This window comes from Caretta caretta, chromosome 13 (genome assembly GCF_965140235.1).
Source record: "Caretta caretta isolate rCarCar2 chromosome 13, rCarCar1.hap1, whole genome shotgun sequence".
Lineage (NCBI taxonomy): Eukaryota > Metazoa > Chordata > Testudines > Cheloniidae > Caretta > Caretta caretta.
Genome location: NC_134218.1, coordinates 31,867,084 through 31,884,368, shown reverse-complemented (window position 1 = coordinate 31,884,368; position 17,285 = coordinate 31,867,084). Strand labels below are relative to the sequence as shown.

The window sequence follows — 17,285 nt, the reverse complement described above, 5'->3', positions numbered from 1 at the left end:
ACCTTATCGGAGTCTGTGGTCATTGGGGGTTCTCTCGGGGTCTGCTGTGTCAGCGATCTGTGCAGAGCCGGGGCAGCACACAGAGGGAGCACACGCACGCAGTCGACTGTTATCAACATTGGACAGAGCAGAGCACCACACCGGTGGCGTCTGACAACACCAGGTAAGAGCCGCCCAGAGTCCGCCTCACCTCGTCCTGTGCCCCAACCCCCTGCCCCCTCCCACACCCAAACTCTGCTGCGGTGGGGAGGGTGCCCCAGCAGTGGCCAGTGTGCCTGGGGCAGAACATTCAGCAGCCCACCCAGCTATAAATGATGTAGCCCTGACAAAGTCCTGGACCAAGGGAGAAATCAGGATGGAAAGGCAGAGGAGGTCCATTACCACCTGTTATGCCGTTGGCGTGGCAAGAGCTGGTGTCTGCATCTCCCTCATTGGCACCAGACTCAACGGATGCCCCAGAGCCGGAACCGGAGCCGACAGTTCAGGGACTCTCCCTTCACTACACAGTTGTGGGGAGCAGTTGGAAGGACCTGCTCTATCCCATGTGCCGGGAGGAACACCGTGCTGGTCCATACTCCTCCTGGAGGAGGAAGAGTCTCCCTGAGGCCTGGAGTGGTCTCGACTGGTCTTATGAGACCATTTCCTCGGTGCACTCGACGGAGAGTATCTTCTCCATCTCCTGAGAGAGGCACCAGCTCCAGAGCGTGAAGTGGCAACACGCTCTGAACCCGAGGGCGACCTCTGAGCCAAAGCAGGCCGCATGGCCTCTTCAAGCAGGTGCTGCTTCACATGAAGATCCCTCGCTCCCTGAGTCCATTAGGTGAATGATTTACAAACTGAATACCACGTCTTGACGTGCACTTCGCCGAAGCAGAGCAAGCACCTCATTTAGGGGTCGTTGTTACAGATCGCTCCCCTGCACAATGGACACTGTTTAAATCCCGGTGAAAACTTAACTAACCCTAACTATATTAACTCTAGGGGACTGTGAACTAACTATATACAGCTATCTACAACTTAAAGGTCACAAAAAGGGATAGGAATTGTGAGGTTAAGAACCACAGAGCTCGATGCCAGCCACAGGCATTAAGAAGGAACTGAGCAAGATCAAAGTGGCAGCATCTCATATAGCCAGAGGAGGGACTATGATCACAAGGCACGAGCGCCACCTCCCACACGTCCTGCTAGGAAAATTCTCTGGCTTCGGTGCGCTGATCGCGCAAACACCTAAGTGGGATACATGGCTGCATCTACTTGACGAAGAACCAAGGCTGCCTTTCCAGAGAACCAAGGCTTGCCCTTCCTCCCAGGGCCACACTCACCACTGCTTCTCTCACTCTCTCCTGGCTTTCTGCCTCTCCCACACACATGCACACAGCTACAACCAATCAATGCCCCAGGCCCTGCATTTGCAGTCAATCCCAAGGGAAACCCCACAGCTCACATAACTTAACTTCTGCTCAGGCCTTGCCATGCTGCCAGTGCTTGAGCAGTGGCTTATACTGTTTCCGCTGTCACTACACAAGGGGGCATTTAATTGCTCCCTCCATTTACATTGAACAAAAGGTGCCTAGCACGCCCATAAGCTTTAACTTCAGCCATGTCTACACATACCAGCTTACAGCAGCAGGAGTGCTTATGCCGGCAAAACTTATGTCGCCTGCGGGGGTGGGGGAGTTTTTTCCACACGCTTGAGCAACAAAAGTTTGGCCAACGTAAGTGCTAGTGTAGACATGACCCAAGTCTGTGACTGATGGCAGCCATCAGCACCATCCAGCATAACATCAGCAGGGCTCCATACTACGTAACTAGAGTGCTCGAGTTCATCCAGAAGTGATGGGCTGGACGCAGGAAACCCTGGATGAAACTCTCTGGCCAGTGTAATACAGGAGATCAGGCTAAATGGTCATAAGGGTTCCTTCTAGCCTCAACATGGATGATTTTATGAAAGAAAGACATATATGCCAGCCCCGTGTTCTGGAACGTACGTGTCATACTGGGAGGCCACTCCACAGTTAGCTCGGTGTTTGCTGTAGAATCGGTTCTCCAAGTCAATCTTCGTCTCCCCAATCAGGTCATCAGACCCAACCAAATCATGGTCAAATATTGAAATAGTGAGTTCGGATTCCATCGGAAAGGATATGCTCAGTTCCAGAACCCTGAATACAAAGCAAAGAGACACTCAGTCAGCAGAGAGGATGGAAATCAAGCACGTTTCCCTCCCTGCCCCGGCTCTGATGGCAGAACCGCATGTCTGTGGGCGCAGTGCTGGTGAAGCTCCGGTCTTCCTGCCCCACAGAACTCGCCAGCTCCTGAGCAAGCTGCCTGGTGCTCCCCAGGAAGGAAATATCTAGAAGGGGCAGCACCTTCTCCTGTCTAATTCCCTGCTCCAAACACATTGCCACACACAGGGCTGGACACTCCTGGTTCTGTAACCTCAGCAGGAGCCGGGCAGCCCTGATCAGCAGGTCCTTTTACTTCAAAGAGCTCATTGTACATCATTCCAGTGACTCTGCTCTGTGTTTCAATGACAATGGGATATAATAGGCTGCCGGGTTACAATGGCCTCCCGTTACTTTCCCCCGCTTTGGACAAGCTAAGATCTCCACCCAGGGTACAATTCAGTGAGCCATCTGCACCACATTCACCCTGACTGTGTGTGCAAACCTGGGGCACATCCAGGAGCACATTTGTGCGTGCGGAACTCTGCCCTCCATTTCTAAATGTTTGCCCCAAGGATTCCCTTGGAGATCAGACCCTAAAAACCACGGCCAAGCTCTGAATCCCATGATCCTGAGTCCGCAGCAGCAACACAGCGAGTGTCCCCACTGGAGACACAAACACACAAAGGAGCTGGGGCCTGCTGCTGCACAGATGTTCCTGCAGTGTCACGATGTGTAATGCTCCCCTGGTTTTGGCTGCCAGGGGCCTGGGGTCTCCTTTCTCCTCACCATTTCTTGCTGTTCGAGAAGAGGCCGGGGGCTCTCATTTCTTCCCCTTGGAAAAAGGGGTTTCCCTGCTCTCTGTTCCCTCCTGAGTGTAGGTTCTAGAGGTACTATGCTGCTTTGCCCGTATCTCAGGTATGGAATTTAGGGGTGCTTCTGTATCAACACCCCAGATGTTCTGCCTATATGAGTGGAAGGCCAGTCAGACACATGCACCTACAGAAGCCCTGGGCAGAGCCCATCAGAGCTGCTGATGTGTGAGACAGACCCTGGCTTCTCGAGATAGCGCTACACAACATGCCAATGTAACAGAGTCTCCAGTGGACAGAGAAAGAAGCCCCGATGTCACACTGAGCTCAGAGTGTTGGCTCTGTGCAGCGACCCAGCCATCAGCCTTTCCAAGATGCACCAGGGAAGAGGCTGTTCCCATTAAACATGACCCAAGATACAGCTTGCTCCTTACTCGCCAAACACAGGATTGAGCTGCTTAGGGATGTAGCGGTCCTTTGTGTCCTTCTGCTCTTGCCCAAGCGTTACCACCACATAGGGATCTGCCTTGCCGTTGGAGTCTGCAGGAGCCAGGTTTGTTGCCTAAAATACACAAGACAGGAGGTGCTGGGGCTGACATCCACAGCCACAGCCGTGACGTCCAGGCCAAGTGAGAGCACGTGAAGGGCACAGGGCTACTGAGGAGTTTCTGAGGTGGAGCACCGAGACCTCCGATCCTGTCTGCCACAGGCAGCAGATGAATCTCTCGAGGACACGCTAGTCATGTATCAGTACGGAAGCCCTTAGCCAGGGAGCGAGAGCAGAATTGCCAGTTCATCTCCCAGGTACTGCCTCTAGGCAGAGCATGGGGAATGCCCCATCGGCAGTTCCAGTGCCCTTTGGAGGTTCGGGAGTGGGCAGATTGTCTCCCTAGGGAGGACGGTGGAAACCCCAGCACTTCAGACACTTGACTCTAAACTGGACAAAGCTCTAGAAAAGATCCTGTGGGGACCAATGCTGCTATGGGCCAAACGGCTGGCTGGAAATGAAGCGACTAGTTGGGACCCAACAGCAAGGGCTTCTCCAGTCTCAGTTTTGCTGGTTCCATGAATACAGGCTGTGGGATGGCCAGGGATTCTCTAGCTGCTGATCTGGACAAGGTCTCCAGGGCTCAATGCAGTCACTTACCTTAACAATATAAACTCGGACAAGCACCTTGATGGGTCTGTTTCTGGGAACACCCTGTGAGATCTTGTGCTCTGTACCTGCCTCCTCAGCAGGATAAACAAAGAATGAACCCTGCAGTGGAGACATTGAACAGGAACAGCAACATTGTGGGGATCAATACCCTTCTACAGAAAATATTTCAAGCAAATTGTAATGCCCAGGATTTGATCCGTAGCACCGCCCCAATTTTGTCAAATTGAAACTGGCAGATTACATGTGTGTCTGTGCCCTGTACCAGGCCAGATAGCCCCTGGCTTCTCGAGATAGTGCTACACAACGTGCTCTGTTCCCAAAGAGACAGCCAGGGCCTCTCTCACACACTCAGGTCAGCAGACTTGATCTTCTTTCCTAAGAGACAGGCTACTCTGCAGGGAACTTACCCCCATCCCATGACAACCTGGGGCTGGCCTGCAGAGGAGGGCAGAGAGCCAGGCTATTCACAGTTACCTCCTAATCACTCCTCTGAAGTCAGTCTCGGGAGCGGACACTTCAGGAGACCATGGATGAGTGGAAAAGGCCTTTGCTGAAGGAAGGATTTCCAAAGTAATAGTACAAATTATAACTAATCATGTGTCATGGTAGCATGCAGAGGTGCCAGCCAAGACCTGTACAGAGTCCTTACCCCAGACAGCTTCCCATCTAAAGACTAGTGACACAAGTGTAACAAACAATCAGAGGGAGGAGGGTAACAGAACATATGTCCACACAGGCCAGCACTGAGGATTACCTGCTAATTCATAGCCTGGGGTGTCAACACAACAGAGCAGGCCCATGCCCTCCCCTCCAACTACTTTGATGCACATTATTTAAGCCATCTTTAGGGCGGCACCATCCAGGCATGATCCAGGTTAAATTTCACCAGAGGCAGACAATAAACACTCAGCAGTAACAGAGCACTAAACACAGCTAAATACTGCCTCAAACAGACCTTAAACTAAAGCTGGCAGGCCCCAAATGTCAGGGAGAGGCGGTTTTGTGAGCTCAGAGACACTGGAGAGGTGGGCAGAGCCACTGTTGTCTGTGGTTAAGCCTCATGCATCTCCTAGTAGCGCAGCGGTTCAAAACTTCTCCTGTCACGCCCCCTCCCCCATCAGTAACGGAATCTGTCTGCGCCCCCCCACACACCCCCATTACTGCCCAGCTGGCTCGGCAGAGGAGCTTGGGCTGAAGGCGAATGACAGCAGAGCTGGCCTGGGTGGATTGGAGCTGGGGCTGGGGACGGAGTGGAGCTGGAGCTGGGTGGATTGGCGCTGGGGCTGGGGCCAGAATGAGCTGGGGACGGAGCTGGGGCTGGGGACGGAGATGGAGTGGAGCTGGAGCTCGGGGCAGAGCAGAACTATGTGGCGCTCCCTCCCCACCTCCTGTGCAGGCTGGCCCTGGTCCCCCTGCATGCCCCTCCGAACGTTCCACCGTGCCCCACTAGGGGGGATTTCCCCACAGTTTGGGGACCACTGCCCTAGGGGCTACTGCTTGTTTCGGTTCCATGGTGCCCAAGGAATGGCATGAAACTTCTACAATGCAGATCTGCCATGAGAATCTCATGCAGGAGACTTTATGCTACAAGGCATTCCTCCTGACTACACGCTATAATGAAGGAATTTAGTGTCCCAGTTCTTTTCTTAGTGAAGGATAAAAGGATAAAAATGTTCCAAAATGTTCTTACGCTGCGAATTGCTTTCCCATCTTTCATGCATTGCTGTCACGCATAACATGAATGGCACTCAAATGACACAGTACCTTGTACTTCCCCACAAAGTTCTCATCTTCATTTCCGTCCTCATCCTCATCCGCCTTCCCCCGATGAAGTGGAAAGATATACAGCCAGTCTTCAAAATTATCAAACTCATTTTCCAGCTCTGAGTTGTAGATCTGAAATAAACTGCAAGTTATTTAGGCTCTTTCCTTCCAGCTCAGTCTCCCCAAAGGGAAGGAAAGAGTTAATGTGATCTTAGGGTGATTTCCCCCATTGACCACGTGGCCCATTCCCGCCCTGGTTCTATGACATTTCGGACCGTGTCCAAAGGAGATGAGGGCACTCAGCACCGAGCCGGACCAAGCGCTTTGTTCCGGTGGAATCCCCATCAAAGGTAAAGGGAGCTGTGCATGCGAACAGATGGCAGGGCTGCGGGTCAGCATTCTGATTCGCTTTTCCCCTTTAGGATCTGTGCTGTCACAGCTGGCGGGACTGTAAGGAAGAAGGAACAGGAGGGAATAAACTGAGACAGAGCAGATCAGTCACCCTCAGAGACTCACCTGCAGCGTAGCTATGAGTTTCCTTTTGGGCCGCACTGGCTCAGCTTCCACTATCACTCCATTTTCCGCTTCCACATCAATAGAGTCCGCATTTAAGTTCCCTCCATCTACAAAGGGCATTAACAAGATCGCTAAATGTCCTGGCTTCTCCAAACAAGGTATTTTTCTCTCTGATTTGTATGTCACTCCATGACATAATCTCAGCAATAGCTTTTGCTTTCAAACAGTCGCTTGAAAACACGATAAAATATCATTGTGCAACGTGACAATCAATGTCTTGTAAGAACTGCCCTTGAAAAGCATTTCCACTATTTAACTTCATGGAAGAACATGGGGCATTTGCACAGCACAGAGGCCAGCAACAAAGGAGACAGAAAGTCACTGAGGACTTGGTACAGAAAGCAGAGTGAATGGCTATTTGCCTACTGTCCAAATGGTGTGTCTGGCATAAGACTAGGAGAGATGACAGCGGCTGGGCAGGGGAGGGTCTGTGCCAGGGCTTGGGTATAGTAAAACAAACAAAAAGATTCTGAAGCAGTTGGAGATCTGTTGACGAAAAGCACTGTTTTATCAGACTGAGGGGCACAATCTGTGTGAGCCAGGGAAACTGCCCAGCATCAATCTCTCTAGCCCTCAGTGCTATCAGCTTGGGGGCTGTACTCTGTTTCCAACTGAACAGCTGTCTGAAATATAGCACCAGCGTGTGCAGGGGCCTCTGACGGCAGGTCAGGATTTGGAAATGCCAGCAAAACCTGTGTTTGCCTGGCTGGTCTAAGAACTCACCTGCCTCATTCGGGTCGTCGTTGTCCCCATCCTCCTCGTCACTATGGCACTGAAACACACACACGTTACCGCATTGCTCAGCCAGCGAATGCTCCTAACCCATTTCATGCCAGAGTGGCCCCTCCCCTGATAACATTATTACCCGGGATTACTAGATTGATTAACGCTATTGGGGGGGGCACAGCACGGTAGTTTCGTGCTGCTGGGTTCAGCTCATGAGCCAAAGCTGCCCAGTGAGCAACGAGACAGGCTGTAGAAAAAGAACCTCAGAGACACTTCTGATTCTCTCGGGGCAGATTGGAGGATGGCTAGGAAGGAGCAGTAAGATCCCCATTACTGCAGTGTGACTGTCCAGTCGTGTGAAACAACCCCCCACACACACGACTTTGGAGCCCAAATCCCATTTTCAAGAGTGACATAGGCACTTCAGGCCAAATTCAGAAGGCACCTAGGTGCCGCTTCGCTCAGCACTGCAGCACCAACCCCTGGGCACCCTGCCACCCAGCCGAACTCTCAGCCCTGAGCTAGGTGTCCACAGGGTGAGTAGGGGATTCTCAGCATGCGGAGCTGGGAGCTACCTTCGCAAACCAGCAATGAAATGCTGAGACCAGGGCCAGAGCTGAGGGGCTGGATCCACACAAGTACTGCGATATTTAATTCCCACTGATCTTGTGGCTGTCATGCCAATAAGGGACAAAGGAACTGAAGTGACAGACCATTACCTGGTTGCTCATTTCCTTTAAGGACTCATAGTACTTAGACCACCAATCCAGTTCTTCCAACTCTGGCTTTTCCTCCTCAAACTCATCCTCTTTCTTTATGAGTTTATTGATAGGAATTTTCTTCAGAGGAGCCTAAGAACACATAACAAAGGGCTGAGAATCAGGAAAGGGCAAAGCACGGGTTTCTGTGAGTCATATGTAGTGGACTGTATTGGTGCCTGATATTAGAGAGGCTTTGTCCCGCACCATCCCAGGGGCTCAGCTTTCCCAAAGACCACAACAACACATGGCTACCTGTGGCTCAGGTTTTGTGCATTTCTACCAAAGCTGCACTATTCCCACCAGAAAGACAATCCAAGGTATTAGCGATGCCAGAGCTCCTGGCTCTCTCAGCAAGTGCAGGATAACAGCACACAGTGAACAGGCAGGAGCTATGCCGAAGAGAGTCCATTAAAGTAGGTACACCAGTTTGACACGAGAGCCCTCCAGGTGCTGCGCAGGGTGACCATGAATGAAGGCTATCTGCACCGGGGGGACAGAGAATTAGACCTTTCTAGGACGGGCCCTTTACGGATGTACCATTCATTCCACAGTGCACTCTTTCAGATTAAATATTCAGTCAACAAAACCTTTCTGTCAGACACCAGCTAAGGCTGCTAAGTGAAAGTAATGCTCTTCCCGATCAAGTCATTTACAAACACAAACCCCAAATCACAAGGAGATAGCTGGCTAAAGAGCACCTTGGACTAGGCTCTCTGGCCTTCTCTGGCCTTCGTGGTGTGGGGACGGCATTCAGCCCTAACTCCCTTGCTGGGGATACGTCTAGCCTCAGGGAGTCCCCAGCAGCCTCTGACCCACAACTGTGCTCTAGCTATTCCCAGTTGGCAGGTGGCCCCTTCGGACCATTGTCAACAGATGGAAGCTAGAGCAGCCTCCAGGCTGGTCTAACCTGCTCCTTGGTTGAGACAGGGGCACAGAATCAGGAAGGCAGAGCAAGTGCCCCGACAGCAGCCTGTAGCCAATGATTTTAGTTTATTGTTAATTTATTGTGTGGTTAGACAAATTAGAGGATTGGGCCAAAAGAAATCTGATGAGGTTCAACAAAGACAAGTGCAGAGTCCAGCACTTAGGACGGAAGAATTCCATGCACTACTACAGACTAGGGACCAAATGGCTAGGCAGCAGTTCTGCAGAAAAGGACCTAGGGGTGACAGTGGACGAGAAGCTGGATATGAGTCAACAGTGTGCCCTTGTTGCCAAGAAGGCTAACGGCATTTTGGGCTGTATAAGTAGGGGCATTGCCAGCAGATCGAGGGACATGATCGTTCCCCACTATTAGACATTGTTGAGGCCTCATCTGGAGTACTGTGTCCAGTTTTGGGCCCCACACTACAAGGATGTGGAAAAATTGAAAAGCGTCCAGCGGAGGGCAACAAAAATGATTAGGGGACTGGAACACATGACTTATGAGGAGAGGCTGAGGGAACTGGGATTGTTTAGTCTGCAGAAGAGAAGAATGAGGGGGGATTTGATAGCTGCTTTCAACTACCTGAAAGGGGGTTCCAAAGAGGATGGCTCTAGACTGTTCTCAGTGGTAGCAGATGACAGAACAAGGAGTAATGGTCTCAAGTTGCAGTGGGGGAGGTTTAGGTTGGATATTAGGAAAAACTTTTTCACTAGGAGGGTGGTGAAACACTGGAATGCATTACCTCGGGAGGTGGTGGAATCTCCTTCCTTAGAAGTTTTTAAGGTCAGGCTTGACAAAGCCCTGGCTGGGATGATTTAGTTGGGGATTGGTCTTGCTTTGAGCAGGGGGTTGGACTAGATGACCTCCTAAGGTCCCCTCCAACCCTCATAGTCTATGATTCACTACCATGTTATGTTATATATAATCATTGTATGCTGAATAGAGTTAAATTGTAGGATTATAGAAGTATAAGATTGATCAGTATGTAGAGCAGGGGTCTCAAACGCAATTTACCTTAGGGGCAGTGCTAGTCCTCAAATTCTCCCAGCAGACCAATAATGTCACTCATGCCGCCCAAACTCTGCCCCCCCCCACCAAAATCCGCCCCCCTCATCTGCCTAAGCCTCTGGGGTAGGGTGACCAGATGTCCCATTTTTATAGGGACAGTCCCGTTTTTTGGACTTTTTCTTGTATACGTGCTTATTACCCCCACCCCCGTCCCATTTCTTCACGGTTGCTATCTGGTCACCCTACTCTGGGAGGGAGTTTGGATGGGGGAGAAGGTCGGGGGTAGGGGATTGGGGTGCAGGCTCTGGGAGGGAGTTAGGGTGCTGGGTGCAGGCTCTGAGCTGGGGCAGGGGTGCAGGAGGAGGGGGTGGGGTTGCAGGCTCTGTGAGGGAGGAGCGGGGAGGGGTGCAGGCTCTGTGAGGGAGTGCAGGCTCTGGGAGGGGGGTCGGGGGCAGGAGGGAGGGTGGGAAGGGGGGGGCAGGCTCTGGGAGGGGGGACAGGGGGTGTGGAGCTTACCTGGGGCTCCAAGGTGGGGCAGACCAGGGGGCCTCCGCACGCTGCTGCCCCCAGGCACTGCCACTGCAGCTTCCCATTGGCCACAGGGGCACTCGGGGTGGGGGCAGCACGTGGAGGCACAGCCCCACCCTGGGGCCGCAGGAAGGGGCCAGCAGACACATGGAGTGAGCAGGCAGACACTGCTCAGCTCCGCTGTGTTGCTAGGGCCCTGGGCCATTGTAAATCGCCTGCGGGGAGCGCCCGGGGGCAGCAGGCAAGTGAATGGATTGATTAAGGTGAAACTCTGAAACTACTGTAGGGATAAATCTGGGGTGTAGGTGTAAGGAAACTATCTTTGTGGAACACAGGGAATGGAGGGTCTGCCATCATGGCTCTGAGTTCACCGCCCCTTCTTGCTGAAGTGATGACCACAAGGAAGGTGACTTTCATGGATAAAAGGGACATGGAATAAGTGGCTAAAGGCTTGAAGGGGGGCTTGTTAGAACCAAGAGAACAAGATTCAGGTCCCACTGTGCTGTGATCTTTTGAGAAGACGGAAAGGTTCATAGGAGGCCTTTCCAGAGTCGATTGGTTAGTGGGTGTGCAAAAACAGAGTGGCCCTTAGTAGGAGGATGGAATGCACTGCTGGCTGCTAGGTGGACTCCTAGAGAGCTGACGGATAAACCTGATGTCTTTAAAGACAGGATATAGTCTAAGATGAGGGGAATGTCTGCAGTGTCTGGTGACACACCTCTTCACTGGGTCCAGGAAGAGAATCATCTCCATTTAGCTAGGTAACATTTTCTACTAGAGTCCTTTCTGTTATTAGAGAGGATGTCCTGCATGGCTGAGGAGCATGCATGTTCTAGAGACGATGCCACTCCAAATACCATGCCCTGCAGTGGAGCAGTTGTGGATCGGGGTGTTTGATTGTGCGATTGTACTGGGTCAGGAGCTCAGGGAATGTTGGAATGGTAATCAGTGGGTGAGCCAACATGCACAAGAGGTTGGGGAACCAGATCAGTCTGGGCGAGAAGGGGACAATCAGGATGACCATCACCCTGTCTTGTTGGATCTTGTGCAGCACCCATGGTAGCAGGAGTTGTAGCAGGAGGAATGCAGACTGAGCTGGCCCTACCAGGAGAGAAGGAGAGCATTGCCCTGGGAGTGATAACCAAGGGCTCCTCTGGGGCAGTATGTGATGCACTTGGTGGTAGTCTGAGAAGCGAATCGATCTCTGGCTGGGGTTTCCCATTGCATGAAAATGTCACGTAGCACCCGCCATGGAGCTCCCACTCCTGACTGATCACAAAGGGTCTGCTGTGGGAGTCTGTGAGCACATTCTGTTTCTTAAGAAGGTAGGCTGCAGATAGGGTGATCTGACTGCTGAGGCACCAGTTCCTGAGGCCAACTGCTTCTGTGCACAGGGAGGCAGATTTTGCTCCCCCTTGCTTGCTGCTGCAGAATACAACTGTAGTGTTATCTGACATTATCAGGACATGGTGAAAGCGGATGAATGGAAGAAAGAATTCACATGCAATTCTTACTACCTGAAGTTTCAGCACATTAATGTGCATTCTAACCCATGTGTCATGTTGTTACCTGTATGAACTCCCCAGCCTATGAGGGACGTGTCGGTAATGATAGTCTTCTCCGGAGAAGAGGGAATGAAGGGGACACCTATTCATATGTGATAAGGATTTGTCCACCATAGGAGGGAAGACAGAACCTTGGCAGGGACCCTGAGCAGAAGGTTCAAGGGGTGGCAGATCGGTGAGTACACCGACCATAGACATGCTTGAAGACACTGAAGGTGGAGTCTCATAAATGGAGTGACATAGGTGCAGGAGGCCATGTGGCTGAGTAGGGACAGACATGTCTCGGCTTTTACTTGAGGATTGCTCATTATGTGAGCTATGATCTTGGTCATAGTCTGGAACCTGTCTGTGGACAAATACGCCTTTGTGGTGACAGAGTTCAAGGTTGCTCTGATTAAGTCCAAAGGGGGGTGAGCACAGATTTTTTCGATGTTTACACTGACTCCCAGTGAGGAAAGGAGGCGGAGCATCATAGATGTTGATGTGTATGCCTCTTGGCGGGATCTGGTGGTAAGAAGCCAGTTGTTGAGGTATGGAAAAACAAGCTCTGACATGAGCAGCTACCACTGAAAAGACCTTGGTATATACCCTGGGGGTGGTAGCTATCCTGAAGGGTAGTACTGGAAGGCGTAGTTTGGAGTACCCCAAACGGTAGTACCCTGTATTGGAAATGGTGCAATCCCACCATAAATCTGAGAAAATGTCTGTTGGCAGGATGAATATCAATGTTGTCATAAATATAAAGGGAAGGGTAAACCCCTTTGAAATCCCTCCTGGCCATGGGAAAACTCCTCTCACGTGTAAAGGGTTAAGAAGCTAAAGGTAACCTCGCTGGCATCTGACCAAAATGACCAATGAGGAGACAAGATACTTTCAAAAGCTGGGAGGAGGGAGAGAAACAAAGGGTCTGTGGGTCTGTCTATATGCTGTCTTTGCTGGGGATAGACCAGGAATGGAGTCTTAGAACTTTTAGTAAGTAATCTAGCTAGGTATGTGTTAGATTATGATTTCTTTAAATGGCTGAGAAAAGAATTGTGCTGAATAGAATTACTATTTCTGTCTGTGTATCTTTTTTGTAACTTAAGGTTTTGCCTAGAGGGGTTCTCTATGTTTTGAATCTAATTACCCTGTAAGGTATCTACCATCCTGATTTTACAGGGGGCATTTCTTTATTTCTATTTACTTCTATTTTTATTAAAAGTCTTCTTGTAAGAAAACTGAATGCTTTTTCATTGTTCTCAGATCCAAGGGTTTGGGTCTGTGGTCACCTATGCAAATTGGTGAGGCTTTTTATCCAACATTTCCCAGGAAAGGGGGGCTGCAAGTGTTGGGAGGATTGTTCATTGTTCTTAAGATCCAAGGGTCTGGGTCTGTAGTCACCTAGGCAAATTGGTGAGGCTTTTTACCAAACCTTGTCCAGGAAGTGGGGTGCAAGGTTTTGGGAAGTATTTTGGGGGGAAAGACGTGTCCAAACAGCTCTTCCCCAGTAACCAGTATTAGTTTGGTGGTGGTAGCGGCCAATCCAAGGACAAAGGGTGGAATATTTTGTACCTTGGGGAAGTTTTGACCTAAGCTGGTAAAGATAAGCTTAGGAGGTTTTTCATGCAGGTCCCCACATCCGTACCCTAGAGTTCAGAGTGGGGGAGGAACCTTGACAAATGTGAAAGCAAGCATCATTCATATCGAGAGCTGTGAACCATGTGCCTTTTTCTAATGATGGAATTATCACTGCCAATGTGACCATGCAAAATTTGAGATTGTGGATGAAGCAGTTGAGGTGACAGAGGCCACGGACTGGTCTCCACTCTCTCTTCTTCTTGGGTATCAGGAAGTAGATCAAGTAAAAACCTGTGCTCCGGTATTGTGGAGGAATATGCTCTGTTGCTCCTTGCTGCAGTAAGGAACTCACCTCCTGAGTGAGGTTGCTGTCATGAGAGTGGCCCCCGAAGGGGTGGGTAAGGAGGTTTTGGAGGAGGTAGCATTACAAACTCAATCGTATGGCCATAGGGGATGACGTTCAGCAATGTTATCACACTCCAAGTGTCAAAAAAGAGTGCTAGGTGACCCCCGAATAGAGTAGTGGGGTCATGAGGTGTTAGGCTCAGTGGTTCACGGCTCTTGAGCTCATATCAAAAAGAGATCGGGGGTTGGGATTGAGATGTCAAGGCTGGTGCAGGAGGCATGGGAAATTGGGATCTTTCAACCTTTTGCTATTTATGTGGTGGCTTGTATGTTCTCTGATGATAAAAGTGTTGATACCTTTACCATTGAGTGGTTGACTGGTGTTGAAACTTCCTCTGAGAGGCAGGTGTGTAGATGCCCAGAGATCAAAGGGTGGCCCTAGAGTCCTTTAGGGTATGTAGGGACTCATCTGTCTTCTCACCGAATAGGTGTAATTCATTGACGGGGAGGTCCTCAATGATGTTCTGGACCTCCCTGGGGAATCTGGAGGCATGAATTCAGGACTCCCTTCACGTGACAATGACTGTAGCCATGGCCTACTGGTAGTATAGGCCGAATCAACTGCATACTGGAGGGAAGTTCTGGCTATTAGTTTATCTTCCTCAATACGAGCTTGGAAATGGGCCCAGTCCTGCTGTGGAAGACTGTTGATGAATTCCTCAAACTTAGCATAGTTAAGGAAGTCTTATTTAGCCAATAGGGCTTGATAACTGGCTATCCAGAATTGTAAACCAGGGGAATCATAGAATATCAGGGTTGGAAGGGACCTCAGGAGGTCATCTAGTCCAACCCCCTGCTCAAAGCAGGACCAATCCCCAATTAAATCATCCCAGCCAGGGCTTTGTCAAGCCTGACCTTAAAAACTTCTAAGGAAGGAGATTCTACCACCTCCCGAGGTAACGCATTCCAGTGTTTCACCACCCTCCTAGTGAAAAAGTTTTTCCTAATATCCAACCTAAACCTCCCCCACTGCAACTTGAGACCATTACTCCTTGTCCTGTCCTCTTCTACCACTGAGAATAGTCTAGAACCATCCTCTCTGGAACCACCTCTCAGGTAGTTGAAAGCAGCTATCAAATCCCCCCTCATTCTTCTCTTCTGCAGACTAAACAATCCCAGTTCCCTCAGCCTCTCCTAATAAGTCATGTGTTCCAGACCCCTAATCATTTTTGTTGCCCTTTGCTGGACTTTCTCCAATTTATCCACATCCTTCTTGTAGTGTGGGGCCCAAAACTGGACACAGTACTCCAGATGAGGCCTCACCAATGTCGAATAGAGGGGGACGATCACGTCCCTCGATCTGCTCGCTATGCCCCTACTTATACATCCCAAAATGCCATTGGCCTACTTGGCAACAAGGGCACACTGCTGACTCATATCCAGCTTCTCGTCCACTGTCACCCCTAGGTCCTTTTCCGCAGAACTGCTGCCTAGCCATTCAGTCCCTAGTCTGTAGCTGTGCATTGGGTTCTTCCGTCCTAAGTGCAGGACCCTGCACTTATCCTTATTGAACCTCATCAGATTTCTTTTGGTCCAATCCTCCAATTTGTCTAGGTCCCTCTGTATCCTATCCCTGCCCTCCAGCGTATCTACCACTCCTCCCAGTTTAGTATCATCCGCAAATTTGCTGAGAGTGCAATCCACACCATCCTCTAGATCATTTATGAAGATATTGAACAAAACCGGCCCCAGGACCGACCCCGGGGCACTCCACTTGACACCGGCTGCAAATTAGACATGGAGCCATTGATCACTACCCGTTGAGCCCGACAATCTAGCCAACTTTCTACCCACCTTATAGTGCATTCATCCAGCCCATACTTCTTTAACTTGCTGACAAGAATACTGTGGGAGACCGTGTCAAAAGCTTTGCTAAAGTCAAGAAACAATACATCCACTGCTTTCCCTTCATCCACAGAACCAGTAATCTCATCATAGAAGGCGATTAGATTAGTCAGGCATGACCTTCCCTTGGTGAATCCATGCTGACTGTTCCTGATCACTTTCCTCTCATGTAAGTGCTTCAGGATTGATTCTTTGAGGACCTGCTCCATGATTTTTCCGAGGACTGAGGTGAGGCTGACTGGCCTGTAGTTCCCAGGATCCTCCTTCTTCCCTTTTTTAAAGATTGGCACTACATTAGCCTTTTTCCAGTCATCTGGGACTTCCCCCGTTCGCCACGAGTTTTCAAAGATAATGGCCAATGGCTCTGCAATCACAGCCGCCAATTCCTTTAGCAAGGAAACCTTCCTTCCCAGTAGGTCTAAGCCTTTCCCCTCTTCAGCTGTTGGCATAGATCAAGGATGTTGCTGCTTGGATCTCTCTGAAGCAGCCTGACTACCAGCAAATTGGGAGCTGGGTGTGAGAATTGAAATTCTGAGCCCTTGGCTGGCACATAATAGAGTCTCTCCACACCTTTGGGGGTAGGAGCACAGAAGGTGAGGGTATGCTGCACTGTCTTAGTATGGCCTCATTGACCGACAGGGCAATTCTCATAGGTGCCAAGGCATGGAGGATATTCAAGAGCTTGTGCTGAGAGTCTTGGATTTCTTCTAATGGGATCTGAAGTTCCCAGGCAACTCTGTGAAGCCGGTCATGAGATTGTTTAAGGTCATCCTGAGGGGATACTGAGGTCACTGCTTCGTCTGGCGATGATTATGTAAATCTAGTCGGTTCCAGTGGAACTGCCAGAAATGGAGCACAGTATTTCTCCTGTCATCAGATCTGGGGGCAAGTTCAGTGGTTCTCTTGGAGGGGAAGCAGGTAGTGACTCCCTGTTGGAGAGGACGGACTCTGAAGGAAAGTACTGTTCCCATGGTCTCCAGTATGGCCAGTAGAAGGGATAAAAGGGTGGTCGTAGAGTCCCCATGGTATGGGATACCAATGGCCCTGAGGCACATTGCTCCCAGGATCATGCAGGTCTCCTGGGAAAAGGATAGGAGTCGTACAGGAGAGGTGGTTCTTCCAGTGGATCTGAATCTCTTGAGGAAGAAAATGCAGGTTCGGGCTCCAGCGATGGTACTGTCAGTGCCGCCGGAGAGGCATAGGCTGTGTACGGAAGGGCAACAAGCTCCACACTGCCGGGGGTCATTCAGAGGAGATATGAGGTCCCTGGAGACTGAAGGTCCTGAGGAAGAGGGGGATTCTGGATGCGGGAGAGTCAAAACGTCTTGTAGCACAGCCACGGATCTGGATCTCCCAGGTGTCAGAGAGATTCTCTTTCTGTTTGGGCCTTTGGTGCCAAAGATGGTATCCAGCGGTGGTCGGTCCTCACCAATGCTGGAGGGTCATGGGTCTTGTGAGGAGTCATTGACAGTGGTACCAACAGAGTCCAGTC

The 17,285-nt window shown here is 50.5% G+C and overlaps 1 protein-coding gene across 3 annotated transcripts in view; it reads right to left on the bottom strand.

Annotated features, from left to right (window-relative positions):
• The window catches only part of LOC125622207 (fer-1-like protein 4), a 109,457-nt gene that overhangs the window by 24,210 nt on the left and 67,962 nt on the right, over window positions 1-17,285 (bottom strand). For all 3 annotated transcript variants that reach the window (XM_048819994.2, XM_075118861.1, XM_075118863.1), the window contains exons 31-37: window positions 7,919-8,050; window positions 7,197-7,245; window positions 6,414-6,520; window positions 5,898-6,029; window positions 4,122-4,232; window positions 3,409-3,536; window positions 1,989-2,159 (exon numbers count right to left, since the gene is read on the bottom strand). In XM_048819994.2, coding sequence (XP_048675951.2) covers window positions 1,989-2,159; window positions 3,409-3,536; window positions 4,122-4,232; window positions 5,898-6,029; window positions 6,414-6,520; window positions 7,197-7,245; window positions 7,919-8,050 — 830 coding nt within the window. The remainder of the gene's footprint in view (window positions 1-1,988; window positions 2,160-3,408; window positions 3,537-4,121; window positions 4,233-5,897; window positions 6,030-6,413; window positions 6,521-7,196; window positions 7,246-7,918; window positions 8,051-17,285) is intronic.